Genomic DNA, 16,158 nt, shown 5'->3' with positions numbered 1-16,158 from the left:
ATCAACTCAAAACGCCCACTGTTTTTAGCAGTTTTGATTATCGAAAAGACCACTAATTTCCGGAGGTTTCCGACAACGGGATACATGTTTCAGCAACGACGGAGTCTTTCGGTTTGACTGAAAGTTAGGTCGTCGTGTGAAGTATTATTTTGCAGCGATGATGTTTTTGTTATTTTTGTACGCGATAACAATATGCTCCGTGATTGGTAAGTGTGTGTCAACAAATTATTGCATTAAAATTACCTGAATTGGATTATAATTAGATGCATAAAATACAGGCCGACTTAATGGATTATTATCATTGGCAGCGGGTCTCGTTAAAATTGGACACGGCTCAAATTAGAATAGCCATTTGTTATTTTGTGATGCTTCAATTCACTACGAAAATGTCACTGTCATAGCTTATACAGATAGATACGTATGTTTCGAATTCTTTTTCATATACATTATTGTGGTGTTGAAATATTTTATTTCTGGCGCGGGACAGCTACACTACAGCGACAGCACCGCAAAACCAAGTCGCCTAATTCTACGCAATATCGGGAACAGATCAGACTATATAGATATATAGATATATGTAGAAGGTTAATGAAACACCGATGTGAAAAATGAACTAGCACAAATAAAAATGAAAATAGGCACCACAGAGTAATACTGTATCCGTACATTAATTCTCTGGTCGTCAAATTAGAATAGATCGTTTTTACGTAACAATTTCGAAATCAGGCAACTATACAATTTGTAAAAACGACATACGTAACTACAGAAAAACAAGTCGTTTATAAATTTCACTGATGATGAAAAATATAAAGCGTTATGAAGAATTTTTGCATTACAAAGAATGATATTTTCATCGAATTTGAGTTAGATTGGGCAAAATTTTTTTTTTGAAAAAAAAAATGCTGGCGTTATTGAGAGCAGTGGTAATTATGATAATGGTAATGTCTACATGACGCTTTGTGTCGTTTGTTTATTTTGTTAATTTTCTTGTTTTTTTTTTGTAAAATGAATTCATTTTGGTATAAATTGAGAGCAGCGACATTAATAGGATGGCGTTACAACGGACGTAAGACGCTGATTTAAAAGTAATTAATAAGAAAGGCTTCATCAATTCCTGGAAGTGTTTGTAATTTGACAGTGACCTATACGACGCTCTACGACCATTTACTTCTTTGTGAAAAGCGCGAATAGTCATTTATTTTGGCTTTCCAGTAATATGTTATACCGGATCTAGGAAAGATGATGTGTGTTCAGTAAAATGATCAGTGTGACCTGTTTATATTTTCTGTCTGTTTATAAGCGACATATATATGACGCATAGGAATTCTTACAGGCTTAGATAATTTCCGGTAATCTTTCTCTAGTTCATTCCAGTGGTGTTTTTTTTAAATTTCTGTTCATCGCGTCCCGGTTTCGTTTATGAGTGACGACGACGTGTGCGTAATTGAAATCGTGCCACTAGTCGCTCGCGAGAATCGACAGATGAGCGACGAGCCTCGCGCTCTAGGAGGGATAGGCACTGGAGCCCAAGCTCGCTAGCTCTCAACCTTTGAAGCAAACTATTTTAATCCAGTTCCATAGTCACGGGCGAGGCCAACACGCTTGTTGTACACTAGTCCTTCACTTCATGAACATAGAGGTATTCTGGCCTGCTTGGTGAATTGAGGCAGAAGAAAAAAGTAACATATCATTCAGTACTGTAACGATACTTATCTACGCAAAAAATCCGTATAGCTTGCATATATGAACCGAAGCTTCAACACGTCCAGGCCCCTTTCTACTTGACTGATACGACGTTGATAAAATCACCATGTACATACACAGTACGAACGGAAAATCCACTGAGGACGAACGGATATACTTAACATTATCTTATGAGGCCACACTATTCGCAACTGTTAAACTTAAAAAGAATTTCGCGGAAACGGAATGCAACATTTAATTCCGTTATCATGTCATTTAAACTATGGTCGTTAGAAGGACAATGACCATTCTTACATTCAATCTAATATTCGAAATCACAAATAGGAGTTAATGTACATATTTTCTTATATTTAGGAATAACGGGTGCGTCCGATTGCCCTCGAGGTTGGTTGGATAACAGCGACAACTGCTACTTGTTTAGGAGGAAGGTAGCCACTTGGGAATCTGCTCGCCAACGATGTATGAAACAAGACGCTGATCTCTTGTATATAACAGATCCAACTGAAAAGGTCTGTTATTCAATCAATCGCCATCTATAAACATTTTCACGCGTCAGTTGTATAAGTATATATTATTTCAGTTCAGTGCGACAATGCTGTTTGATGGGTTATAAACTTTGAAATAATGTCGTTTTCCAAATCACTTGCACACCTTATTTTTTAGAATTGGTTGCCGCAGCAGATACAAAACTATTACACAAAATATAACGTGGCAGGATGGTGGACGGGACTGCATGATCCTAGTAAAAGCCAAACATTCGTCTGGTCAACCGGCTCCACTGATATGAGCATTATAGGACAGAACGGCAAAGACCCAAATGGGTAAATCCCCTAAATGGCTACATATAACATAATATGAATACTGAATGATCAGACCTTATCTTATTTTCTTTTATCTCCAGAGCATATATGCTTCGGATGATAATCGATTAATGCCTTCCAAAAGTTAAAACTTGAAGGCCAAGGTTGAAAACGTGTTCTATCAACTGAGCATTGTAATCGTTGATTAATTGTTTGAATTGATGATGCCTTCGCAGGATGTGGCAAGTGAATGAACCCAATAATCACAACAACAACGAGTATTGCGGAGAAATCGATCAAAACGGGAAACTGAACGATAACAATTGTGACAATGGTTTCTCTTACATCTGCAAGCGGAAGAAAAGTACGTACGTCTTTTCTGAAATTGATTGCACTGTTTTCACATTGAACTGTATATTCAGTGTACGCTTCGTTCGTTTGCAGATGCCCCAAAACACTGCGACTTTGCGAACGGTTGGCAGATTTACGACGATCGCTGCTACAAATATTCAATGGAATCAAAGGGTACTTGGGATTCGGCAAAGTAAGTGATGAATGAGTTCGACTCTCAAAACCAAATCACTCGGCAGATCAGAGTGCCAAAAAATTAACGAAACTGGCCATATCTTAACACAGAAATTAAAGTAGTTACGTAATGCTAAAACACCGTGTATGATAACAACTTAAGCACGGATTGAAAATCTGTTTTTCAGCAATAACGAAACAATTTCTTATGTTTTGAAAATGTAAATAACATACATGATTTTGGTACTGGAACTTGAACCGCAGAAATTGAATTAGAAATAATCCCTATTTTTCCAGGGCTCAATGTCAAACGGAAAACGCAAACCTGGTGTCAATATTAAACTACAATGACGAAACGGCCGTTCACGATATTGTTTATGGAAGCAATTCCAACGTTTGGATTGGTTTGAATTATACAAGTACTTCAAAGGTAAAGACGACCAACCACCCTAAATGATACAACGCTTATTGCGAAAGTTTTTCCACATTCTGCCATATTTCGGATACCCTCCATTATGCAGCTATCATGTGCTACTTTATACGCATATTGGTTACAACAGGTCTGGGTGTCAGGAGAGTCATTGGATAATACTAACGTCTACTGGATAGATGGTCAGCCAGGGTATGTGCTTAGATAGATCATGGACGTATTATAGATACGGTTTAGACACTGACTGCGTAAATGAGGATCATACTGAATAGGTCCCATGAATTCTGTCATTTAGCACTGTTGTATATATATATGATTTTTCAGAACCGATAAAACGAAGAATTGCGTATATCTGACAAGTGACGCTAGCAATGAAAACAAGACGTGGGTTACATCAGAGTGCTCGGCATTCAATAGATTCATCTGCCAGAAGAGTTTAGGTAGGGGAAATGCCATTTGAATTTCTTTCATTATCTATTTACCTGTTTCACATATATCAGATAAATACTAGTGGATAACCTTTTAAGAAATAGCCTTCCAAATCTTAAAACCAACCAAGATTCATCTATGTTTTAATACATTTCAAAATAATATTGAGATAATAATCGAAATATATTTTGTTACTATATGGCGAATCGGTTCTTAAATACTAACCAATTCTATGTTTTATTGTTTCAGGGGCTTGTGATGATGGCTGGCAAACCTATAAAGACCAGTGCTACATGCTGCACGCTACAACAGGCGAACTTGCCTCCTGGTCGGACGCGCATACATTTTGCAAGGACCGCAACGCTGACCATCTGATTATCAAATCGTAAGTATCATTTCTAATTCTAACAACGATCGCGGACGCAATTGTCTCATGATTATTTGTATTTCCAGCAATGACCAACAGAAGTTCATAATTAACAACATACTAAACCGTATTGGGGACAGTGTGAGGTATACTGATATCTGGCTGGGCATACATAGTAAGTATACCATTTTAACGGCCTCGAGGTAACTTAACCATACAAATCCATACATAGAGCCCTGTTGACCAGTTCCAAACGTCATTTTTGAGAGGAATCTTGACCAAAATAAGTGTTACAAATGTTACAAATCGAGTTGATGATATCTCTTTCTCATACACCAGAGGATGAACCAGACAGCGAGCTAACATGGGTTCAGGGAACGAACATTACCTACACCAATTGGCTTATGAGCATAAACAAAAATACAATCGGCTGTGGCCAAATGTCTATTCAGCGTAAATAAAATCTTTATGTGATCTTGCATTTGCATGCAAAACCGACTGTGAATGTGCTATGCATGTTATCCAATTTCCTTTGTGACCCAACATTATGACATCGGAGAATTGAAAGTGATTTGCAATGATCGCGGCATTCTTATCTCAGCGACACATCCTTGACTGCTTTATACATGTAATCAATCTCTCACTTGAGATCAAGTGTGTACCGATATCGTGCAAGTCTGCATGTCACCCCTATCTGATTGTCATTTCATTACCTGAAATCACTTATACCAAGTTATAGCCTTCTTTTTGATGTATATATGTATGAATGTATATATGTATGTATCTTAATGCATGCTAAAAAACCTCCTCCTTGTTTAGCAAATGTAAATGGTAAGGCTCAATGGGTTGACGGTAGTCCCCTTGCAGCAACGTTTTGGTTAGATGGACAACCGGCTTATGTATCTAATGACCTTTGTGGTCAAATGGATATCGGTATGTAACATATAGCATGTCGATGTGAATTTTCAATGATTTTGCGTTGATTTAGTTCTAGCCATGTTCAGAATATCCGCCATTCCTCTTTTCCCCTTTACATTTTTCTGCAGATAATGGTGGCTGGTCACTGAGACCGGACTGTTACGTCAGTCAACCGTTCGTCTGTCAGATTCCATCTTACAAATCTCCTGTGTATAAACCCACACCACCACGTAAGTGACTATCTTTCGGAGCCGTTACGAGCAAGTTTTAACACAACTTTATCATGCAAGCCGCTCATTAGGGTTTCATATTTGTCTTGCATAAATGTTCTTGCAGTCGAATATTCGTGCGATTCTGGCTGGGAAGTTTTCCCGGACCATGCCGCCTGTTTTCTATTCAACACGACATCAGTAACGCAATCACAAGCGCAGCGTTTTTGTCAGAAGCGCGGATCCAGACTGGCGACTATTCGAAACGAAGATACGATGACTTTCATTGCAGGTAACCGAAATAGATCCAAATAAATCTGGTGGAGTTTGCCGGCGATCGTGTCATCACAGTGCCAATTAAACATGCATTTATTTTCCTGTTCCCGTGAAAAGCCTTTCGAACTCTCTTTGAATCTAAAAAAAGTGGAAAATATCTTACGAACGTAATGGTTAATAATATCTTCTCTAACATTTTTGTTAGGCGCCCTGCACGTTGAATTTTGAAGGGAGTAGTGTATTTTCTGACGTGCGCTGATGGCTTCGAAATGGAGCTCTTAAACTTAACATGGTAATTTTTTTCAGCCAAGATTCCATCTCCTATGTGGATCGGTTTGCATAGGATAGAAGATGATCAAGGAAATCAGATATGGACTTGGAATTACGAAGAACAAGCGGTAATCCATTATGCTTTTACGTTAACAGTAGATCTAATTCTTTGATTCCGAAATGGTGTAGGAATTACAATCATATCTTCAAATGATGAATTCATTCCCTTCAAAACTACCCTAACTTATATGATATAAGCGTCACAATTATCCAGTGGGACAAGAGAAACCTTGTTTCTTCCCTGATTTTTTCTGAAAATAAAAATGGCAATGAATTTTACATGTAATTTTACATCATCACTGCACTGAAAACACTTTTCAGGCGGTCTATACAAACTGGGACGACAATGAACAAAATGTGCCCGATGATGAGAACTGCGTTGATGTATTCGGGCCCGGTAGTAAAATTGGTCGTTGGAATCACTTGAATTGTACTGAGAAAGTCGGTTTCATCTGTGAAAAACCGGCTGGTAAGTGAAGTGAAAACTCTTAGCACTAATTCTAGAAAGATCACTTCTTTTGGTTGTTGTTGGAACTGATCAACCGTTGATAACAATATCGATGTTAATAACATATTGTTGTTTCAGTGAGGATTGCCGTATTGCCAACACCAGTTATTACGACTACAGGTACCTCGCTATCACTATATTTCCAATATGACATGAATTGTATACCTTGACGGATAAAAAACGTATATATCGTTAAAACATTACGGAAAAGTCTAGATCCGCAATATATGAGCAAACAGACGACACGATGTCTTTTAAGTTTGTATGCTGATATACGAGAGGAATCGTAAAATGCAGCAGGTAAAATGATCTTTTGTAGCGTCTAAAGAATGCGGCAGTGGCTGGGAGACAGCCCCACACCACGAGCAATATTGCTACCAGTTCAACATACAACAGTCTGCCAAATGGAACGATGCTCGTCGCAATTGTTTAAATGCCGGTGGTGATTTGCTGACCATTTTGGATCCCAGTGAACAAATCTATATCGCTGGTAACATTTTGTGCCGATTTTACTGATTGTTTAGAATGTAGATTTGTTAAGAAAGTTATCCCAGCAATTATTACGTTTTCGTAATTTTAGGGCGCATGCGGGGACTGCCGAATCTTTGGCTGTGGACAGCGCTGTACAACATGGCGTTCTCAAAGCAATTTCTTAAATTCTCTTGGGTAAACTCGTCGCCGATGGCTTACTTTAATTATGAAACCGGTGAGAAATAGTTTGTTACAAAACAATGTCACGAAATTCTGGACAGACAACTAAAAATTTCTAATAACCTTGTGACGAATTTTTCAGGACAGCCTTCGATTAAATCAAGTGGTTACAGTTGCGGAGCCATATCTCCGTCTTCTTCTAAGTGGAAAATCTTCGATTGTGAAAGTCAATTAGGATATGTATGCAAGAAATCATCAAGTGTCCCGAAAACGACTGTTCCACCACCCACACTTCCCACCACCTCGACGGGTTAGTTTCAATATCAATACACCTGAATCTCGTGTATTCAATTTTATCCCAATTTTGGTTTATTTTTGTTTATTCAGGTAATATGCTCGGTTGTCCGAAAGCCTGGAGCAGATACTCGAAAAACCAGTGTATCCAGATCAACAGCAAAGCATTAACGTGGGAATCGGCACAGGCTGAATGTGTGAAATCTGGTGGTAATCTACTAACGATAGAAGATCGGTTCAAAAAAACGTTTATTCAAGACCTCATCATGAGTTCAGGTACATTGAATTTATGCCATGAATTAGTGAATACCTAGAAGCCGTTATTACCTCTGTATTTGAAACAAGCATATCAAATATTTCTGAAGGATCTCAATATTGGATCGGACTTAACGCTAAGGATGATCCTCAATATTTCCAATGGGTGGATGGCTCCGATATAAGCTACACCGAGTGGATGACAAACGAGCCGCAATTCATTTTGGACGAACCTAATTGTGTCGTAATGAAGAAAGTAAGCAAAATTATAAATGATGCTTTCAAATTATAGTTAGATCAGACGAGATTCTTCCGTATTTCCCGTTTGTATTCTAGTACAGTGATTTCTCGGTGAGGGATTGTAGCTCTAGTTCAGCCAATGTCGGATACATTTGCCAGACAGGATTGCAATTGGTATCTATTCAAACAACACCTTCGACATTAACAGGATGCCCAGCTATGGTCAGTTCATATGAAACTTTAGTTGTAATTGATTGAACCGAAAAACGTATATTGTTTTTTCAAGTGACAATTGCCAGAATATCGTTGATCAGTTCATACTCGTATCAAGCCATAAACATTGGATGCAAGTAGAAACAATGAAAAAGTCCTTTTATTTCCAAGATTTATTGCCATTTTGTAAATATAAATACCATATACACGTATATACTTATTTATGTTCTAGTTATACAGGCACAAATGGGGCAAATCGTGCTATGGTGTGAATTCGGACAAATTCACTTTCAACGATGCAGAGGGTTACTGTCGTAAAAACGGAGGTCATCTTGTAAAAATCAAAGATCGGTAAGAAACGGTGAAATCAAAAATTCAATAGGTTTTCCGTCATGAGGAATGCAATCGTATTGATGTCCTTGTTCTTAGTAATTCCACTGCGAAGTTGTTGTGAAGTATACTATATTTTCTATTTGCAAGCATGGAGAATACGTTCGTCGGATCATTGATCAGAGACGATGTTATTTCGTACTGGATCGGTTTCACGAACGACCGAAAATACACTTCCTGGACGTCGAATACATACAAGTGGACTGATGGTAGTCGTGCAACGCATACCTATTGGGACGTCTCTCATGATGGTACGTATATATATATATCAATGTAGCAGGAAGCCTTGGAATACGGTAACAATATATACGTCGTAACTGATGAATGTCTGTGTATTTGATATAGGGTCGAATAAGCCGATGTGCGCCGTCATTCAGTCGGAACCGATAAAACAGAACCTGTGGGCTGACAGGATGTGTACCAAAACGGCGCCGTTCATTTGCGAAGCGCCGGATTCTGATTACACTACGCCAGCACCTACAACACACCCCAGAGAAAACTGCCCAAGAGCATGGAAATATTTCGACGGCATGTGTTATAAGGTGTGTAGTTATTTTTTCGCGATTTTTTCTGGATAGAAATATATCTGAGATGAGCTGTCTCGAAACATGTGGTCGGCTCCAACATAATTTCTATATCCGTTCATAAAAATTGCCTTCGTAATCAACGTTTGAATATCGTTTCCAAAGGCGTTCACTACCGATCTGCAAAATTGGGATGACGCAGAGAATTTTTGCTTCTCAAACTACGGGGGACATCTGATCAGTCTCCACGGTAATGCGCAGTTTACGACATTTTTTCGAGACCTTGTTCCAAATAGTTCGTGAGTATCAGTTCGCACTGTAGGTGGCGCTATAGTTTAGCTTCAGTCTCAGCGGTGATGGTAGAACTTTAGCTGTATCTGCGCTTATTTGTCTCTCAGTTTTATTAACCAATCGCGTTGATTCTTCTTCGATTAACCCAAACTGTTGATTATATATCATTAGTAAATCTCATGATCATGTCGTACAGGATCCATCATATCCGCGATTCCACAGTCAAGGCTTTTAGAATAGTCCGCACTAAACTAGTATGACCATAAAACGAAACAATCTTACAAATTACTCAAAGCCTATTGTGGAAGCAGTCTGGTCTGTGGAATCGGAGCCTGGTGTTAGTTCAGTGGATTTTGAATTGACTTTGTATCTATTGCTTTCGCTTTTCTTCAATACACTAACGCTACTCCCCCTACAGGCATTTCGGCGACGAAACACCATTTACACATATGACGAAGCTCGATTAATATGCAAAAATAAATACGGCGGGGACCTGGCATCATTTCATAAAAAGATACCTTCTCGTTCTACATTGGGCCTACGTTGGTAAGTTATGAAGCTGCTTTGATTTTAAAAAATTAAGCTATTTGCAGGTGGGCTGAACGTTGAGATGGTCGAATGTCGAATTTGAATTCTACTTTGTATATAACGGTTTTTGATATTTTGATGTATCTTGATTGAATGATTTTGAATTATTAAGGCACAATTACAAATTTCCAACAGAATAAAAGCCTGCTAGAGTAGTATGTAGTGTTTATGTATCATCATAATCATTAATCGCATGTGATTTAATTTAATGGAATTTAATGTGACTCATGAATACGTTAAGTGTAGTGCTTTTCCATAGATTAGGCTGAGAGTACAAACCATAACGCTAACAATTAAATGCACTAAACAGTACCCATAGAGCAAATGGTACAATGGGTTCTAATAACTAATAACTTATTTTCAGGGGCAGTAACTATTGGATTGGAGGAAACTCCAAAGATCCCCAATTCAATAATAGTAAGTAAAAGATAACTTCTGCTTCGGTTATAGCAAGTTTTTATGCAGCTGAACAGGATTTCGGGGGAAAGTCGTCAGTCTTCTTTGATCAATCAGATATTCAAGACGACCCAATACTTTACATACAGCATATATCAATTTACAGCAAGTTTCTGCAGTATATTAGAATCAATTTTTAGCGTGGCAGTGGAGCGATGGTTCGAGTTGGGATTATACGAACTGGCAAAGCGGTGAACCAAACAGTTTTAACAATCAAGAAGAATGCTTAGAAATGTACGGAAACAGTATGAAATGGAATGATATCAACTGTCACACATCTCGCTATTACATCTGTGGTGTCGCTCCTGGTAAATACATCATACACAGTCGTTAAATACAAAGTCATTAGGCCTATATTGCAATTAATATCTCGACGGCTATCTGTCTTTTTTTATAGGAACCAAGCCGCCAGTTACACAAGTACCGCCAACGGGTGACACGTGTAGGTTTTATCATTTTGAGGAATCAATCACATACATTTCCTTTTTTATGATCAATGATGATCAAAGTATCGACAAAACTAATTGCTAATTTCCAAACAGATATACAAATATGTTTCGTAAATTTATAGCTCCTACTTGCCACAGCAAGGACGCATCCGTAAAATGGATTCATTTCGATGGTATGTGCTATTATGCGACGACGTCGTATGGAAGTAGCCGGCGTACCACCTGGACTAAGGCTGAAGATTTATGTAATGGTTATGGCGGTCATCTAACCAGCATCGATTCACAGACTGAATTGAACTTTGTTTTGGGCATGGTCTGTATTCGGCGAAACTACTCCGGATTATGTTTCTTTTTGAACTTCTAATCTTAAATCAACCGTTACTTTGTAGATTGGCAAATTAACCAGCGGAAGCAGTAAATATTGGGTTGGACTCTCGTACAGGGATGGACCGGGAAGGTATGTTTTATCTTATGGACAAATATGATTTCAGAGATGTCAGAGAAAATGAAATTTAGATATGCTGTAACTGAGCTGTTTCCGTTTCAGATGGAGTGATAAACTGCCGTTACTTTATACTAATTGGGACAGACGACAACCCAGTTCTACGTCAAGCAGCCAATGCGTCCGCATGAGCAAAACGTTAGGTAACCGTTTGCCTATTCTGGTCCATACACTCGAGTCTCATAAGGCCTGGGATTTTTATAGAAACATGGGAGGGCGAAGAGAAAATAAACAAGATAGAGAAAAAAAAGATTTTTCCCATATCAGGAGTTTTGAAATGGAAATTTCTTATACTTGTAATATATATATATATATTTATTTCGTAAACAAAATTTACAATAGAGTCACAGGAATAGATAACATATATTGTATTATATCATATGTTTTATATACGTGGATTAAACTTGAACATACCATTTATCTTTATGAGATTCAATCACAAGCCGACTATTTTCCACATGAAATCTTGGCTGGACTGCGGAAAAATAGAAAAAGGAGTGAAAATGTGATGAATAGAATTGAAACGAATGGAGAAACAAAGATCACTATATTTTTGCATCATTAAATTAAGAAATCTAAATCATTAGATCAAAGATGGAAATAACAACAGAATTATTTGAGAACTTTCGGAGGAATTGCGGAGGGTGGATCCGTACTTTAAGTGTTCAAAAAGGCCTAGAGATAGATTATCGTTCTCTAATCTCAAATGGATTCTAGTTCTTATCTTTCATCTGGTTGATAAGATTTTTGTTACTTTTTCAAATTCGCAGGTGTTTGGAGTACTGCATCTTGTACGTACACTGGAAATTTCATTTGTAAAAAAACCAACGACAGCTTCGCCACCATCCTACCACCGACTGAACCACCAATTGTCGGGAACTGTCCAACCGACTTTGTACCCATAGGTAAATGAATAAACTTCGTTACGTAAAAAGAGTAGGTGCTTCCTGCCGGGTTGTTATCAAATGATGTGAGAACGGTATTTTTGATTGCAGGTAATAAATGTATCAAGGTTTTATCTGAGCTGAAAACTTGGGCAAATGCGAGAAAAAAATGCGGGACCTTCGGCACAAAATACGATCTAATGGTCATAGAATCCGATTATGAACAATGTAAGTGTCCATCAACTTGAACTACATTATCTCGTTAATCATCACTTAGTTTTCTAATGTAATTCATTTCGTGAATAATGGATATTAATAAATAGCCGTAACACCAACAGCCGTAGTTGCGTTTAACTTCATTCAGAAATCAGAGCAACACTGTCTTTAGTATTCTACATTAGTTTGATTTCTAAAAGTATCATACAATGTTAATTTTGGTTTTCGCAGCTTTGGTGACGACCTTACTGGTTAACTTGACAGCGAACGCTTGGATCGGAATGTCGGACAATCGAAAAAAGTACACGTACAGCTGGATCAACTATAAACGAACGAGGGTCACGTACTGGCAAAAATCGCAGCCAACCAGAAGCGGAATCAAATATGATACCGTAAGAATCATAGTTCTTGTGTCCATATTTCGGAAACGTTGGGCTTGTTCATACATTGCACTCGTACTAACATTTCAGTATGCATGTGCTGAGATGGTTTCATCCCCCGTGGGTGCCGGGCTTTGGCGATTGAAAACCTGTACCGATTTAAATGGATTTGTATGCTCCGGTCTAAAGGGTATGGTATTTTTACGCATAGAAATCTCCTTTCTTCTTAGGCAAATGCCAAGGATCTCGTGTTACTTGAGTCCACCATTACTGGACTCTATCTGGGCCTTCTTCACCTAGAATCTATTGCATGAATTCCAATTACAGACCCCAGCTTACCGACACCTAAACCGACATCATCGACGTGTAAAAACGGGTACAGCCGCTATCGTCAAAGTTGCTACAAGGTAATCGTCCAAAAGATGAACTGGGAACAAGCCAATCGTCATTGCTCGGATAAAGAAGCCCCGAAGGCGGAGTTAGTTTCGATCACTGATCAATTCGAACAAACCTACGTTCATTATATATCAGAAATAATGAACGTCACGAGCTTCTGGATCGGATTGAACGCTAGGATGGTAATATTTACATGTATATTTCACCTGCTTCGTTACATCGAATGTTGACTAACAACTAACCGATGTTTATTGGTCGTTCAGGGTCTCGATAGGCTTGGGTGGATAGACGGATGGCCGTTCATCTACAAGAACTGGGGTACGAACGAACCGTCTTCGAGGACGGACTGGAAGTGCGTGTCAATGATGGCCAACGGCAAATGGAACAAAACGGATTGTAATCAGAAATTTCCATTCGTTTGTAAAACGACCGAAGGTAAGAAAAGCTTCGTTGATCAACGTATTGTCATTATGAATTCGGTAGAGTTTACTTTCAGTCTGATTTGTGCGTTCATAACCATGTAGATTTTTCATCATCACAAAGTTCTGTTTCATAATTTTCAGCCACTAAACCGTCAGTTGCACCTGTACACCCGGATCGCTGTAAATATCCCTGGATTTACCATAACAACATGTGTTATTATTTTTCCAACTCGAGTACTAAGGCGATAGCGTATGCTAGTTTTCTGTGTCAAATGAATCACGGAGCCGAACTAGCATCCATTCATTCACAGGAAGTGACGAATTTCTTCGTGAATGTTTTCAAATCAGTCAAACGGTCCTACAATTATTGGATCGGCTTGGCCAAAGAGAAAGACGGTACGTATGTATGGTGCAGCTTTTGAGTTAGTAAACCACTAAGGAAACGAGTGATCAGTTTTGAAATGCTTTATCACATCGTTTACTATACGGCATCACTATTATTTTTAATAGGGCCTTGGACATGGCTGGATGATACGAAAATCGACTATAAAAACTGGGCTAGTGGCGAGCCCAATAAATCACAGAGTTCGAGCAAGGCATGTGGATCTATGGCTCAGAGCAGTGGTCAATGGTACCCTGAATCGTGTACAACCTATCGACTTTACATATGTCAAAAGCCGGCAATCCAACGTGCGTGGTTAAACATTTATATTTTGTTCCATTATCGTGCGTATGCTTGTACTATTCTTTTTTTTTTAAATGTACTAAACGCGTATCATTTCAGTTACTTCTCTGCCAACCCCCGTTACGAAAGCTACAACGCCAAAACCTATCAAAACTACCACCAAACGAGCCACTGTTGGGCCCACTAACGGACCAGTTGCCGGTGGCCAAACACAAGGTATAGAAAATCAAATTTGTTCTTTGTCGAAGGGTCTGTTTAGTATGATATGTACTCGTTTACACCCTTGACATTATTTCTCTTTACTACAGACGTGAGGAAAGAAACCGGAATGATCGTCGGAATTTGTGTTGGTATGATAATGCTAGTAGCGGTTATTGTCGGTATTGTCATCTTCTTACGGCGCCGACAAATTGCCGGCCCGGACGCGGTGGGGTTCAACAACGCCCTCTATAGCAGAACGGAAGACACTGTCGACTTGACGCAAGTTGAACAACCGCCAGCTATGGACGACCGAGGGATGCTAAATTTAGGATATTTAAGCGCAGGCATTGATTCAACAACGTAGTTCGATTTTTGGTCGACCATCGAAAAACTATTGTCTTCAGTTTACTTGTATATACAAAAAAGATGTACTGCTAAAGAACCCGTTTATAGGGTTGTAAATAATGTATCAGATATGTGTTAATATAAACACCCTGCTACGAAAATATATATTATTTTTTTTAAACACAAAATACGATATTTCGTCGATTTATTCTATCATAATAAATAAATATGTATATATATATATATATATATATATATATATATATATATATATATATATATATATATAGATATATATATATATATTATATATATATATATATATATATATATATATATATATATATATATATATATATATATATATATATATATATATATATATATATATATATATATATATATATATATATATATCTATGAAAATAAACAAATCGTTGAGCACGACGATTTTACAGTCGTTAGCGTACGTTAGAATAACCATATTCTTCGTCAAATAAATTTGTGTTTCGTACCCGTAATAACGATATTTTATATATGTATATATAATATATTAAATGTGAATAAAGATATTTTAAATATAGGAAATATTACGAAATATTACTTTCTCGCATCGTGTCACGTGACCCTCAATAATTACATCTACCGACATTTGTACTACATCAACTGGAATCCGCCAGGTGATGGTCACGAGTATTAGGTAGATTCATCGTAAAATTATCAAATTATTCCAATTCTTACTTCGACAATCATCAATTTTTTGTTTTATATCAATATTCTCCCATGAATGACTTTCTCACGGCGAATTGGACGAATTTTTAGCCCGTTGAACCGACGTGAGAGTTCCCCTATAGTTGCTTGTATCTGAATTCTTGGCGTCTTCCTGTGAGAATGTGCTTGTCACCTTTAAAGACGTAGTGGGCCTACTGCGCGTAAAATTTATTTGCTATATATACATAAAGAGATCCTTACTTGATCAGTGTATAAATAACGTGAAAACATCTTTGACATATTCGAGATCGTCGCAAACACCATTTGACCTATTATACCTATTAGCCGGAGTAAAGATCGACTAATGTTAGGGCAATTTACGGTGCTTATATTGGTTTGAATTGACATGTTGAGAGAGCACTGTGCGGTCGGTTATGTTTTGATGGATGGACTTATTACAGTGACTTCCAGCAAAACAGCGTAGTCGTTCATCCAGTCTACGTTCCCGTCAGACCCATTTCGCTCCGTAATACGTCAATTTGTGCACCCTTATTTCGAATCAAATGACT

The 16,158-nt window shown here is 38.0% G+C and overlaps 1 protein-coding gene across 2 annotated transcripts; it reads left to right on the top strand.

Moving 5' to 3' along the window:
- On the top strand, window positions 1-15,096 carry LOC141906827 (macrophage mannose receptor 1-like). Of its 2 annotated transcripts, none has more exons than XM_074796241.1 (42): window positions 1-206; window positions 2,059-2,213; window positions 2,368-2,525; window positions 2,741-2,868; window positions 2,949-3,048; window positions 3,327-3,459; window positions 3,590-3,651; window positions 3,784-3,899; window positions 4,138-4,273; window positions 4,342-4,430; window positions 5,075-5,188; window positions 5,302-5,403; window positions 5,510-5,674; window positions 5,965-6,056; window positions 6,310-6,457; window positions 6,575-6,616; window positions 6,825-6,986; window positions 7,077-7,202; window positions 7,290-7,457; window positions 7,535-7,717; window positions 7,807-7,952; window positions 8,033-8,158; window positions 8,382-8,500; window positions 8,630-8,790; window positions 8,885-9,081; window positions 9,229-9,362; window positions 10,307-10,359; window positions 10,539-10,706; window positions 10,796-10,840; window positions 10,970-11,160; window positions 11,237-11,304; window positions 11,395-11,492; window positions 12,120-12,254; window positions 12,345-12,461; window positions 12,681-12,841; window positions 12,920-13,019; window positions 13,157-13,407; window positions 13,489-13,660; window positions 13,789-14,043; window positions 14,158-14,337; window positions 14,432-14,548; window positions 14,641-15,096. In XM_074796241.1, the coding sequence occupies exons 1-42, from the start codon at window positions 158-160 to the stop codon at window positions 14,895-14,897; spliced, it is 5,679 nt and encodes a 1,892-aa protein (XP_074652342.1). In that variant the 5' UTR covers window positions 1-157; the 3' UTR covers window positions 14,898-15,096. The 2 variants fall into 2 exon arrangements, with proteins under 2 accessions (XP_074652342.1, XP_074652341.1); XM_074796240.1 differs by having other exon boundaries at window positions 6,816-6,986.
- The last annotated feature ends 1,062 nt before the right edge of the window (window positions 15,097-16,158 follow it).

This window comes from Tubulanus polymorphus, chromosome 6, assembly GCF_964204645.1.
Source record: "Tubulanus polymorphus chromosome 6, tnTubPoly1.2, whole genome shotgun sequence".
NCBI lineage: Eukaryota > Metazoa > Nemertea > Palaeonemertea > Tubulaniformes > Tubulanidae > Tubulanus > Tubulanus polymorphus.
The sequence above is the reverse complement of the archived record's forward strand: the minus strand, read 5'-3'. Positions and strand labels throughout refer to the sequence as shown.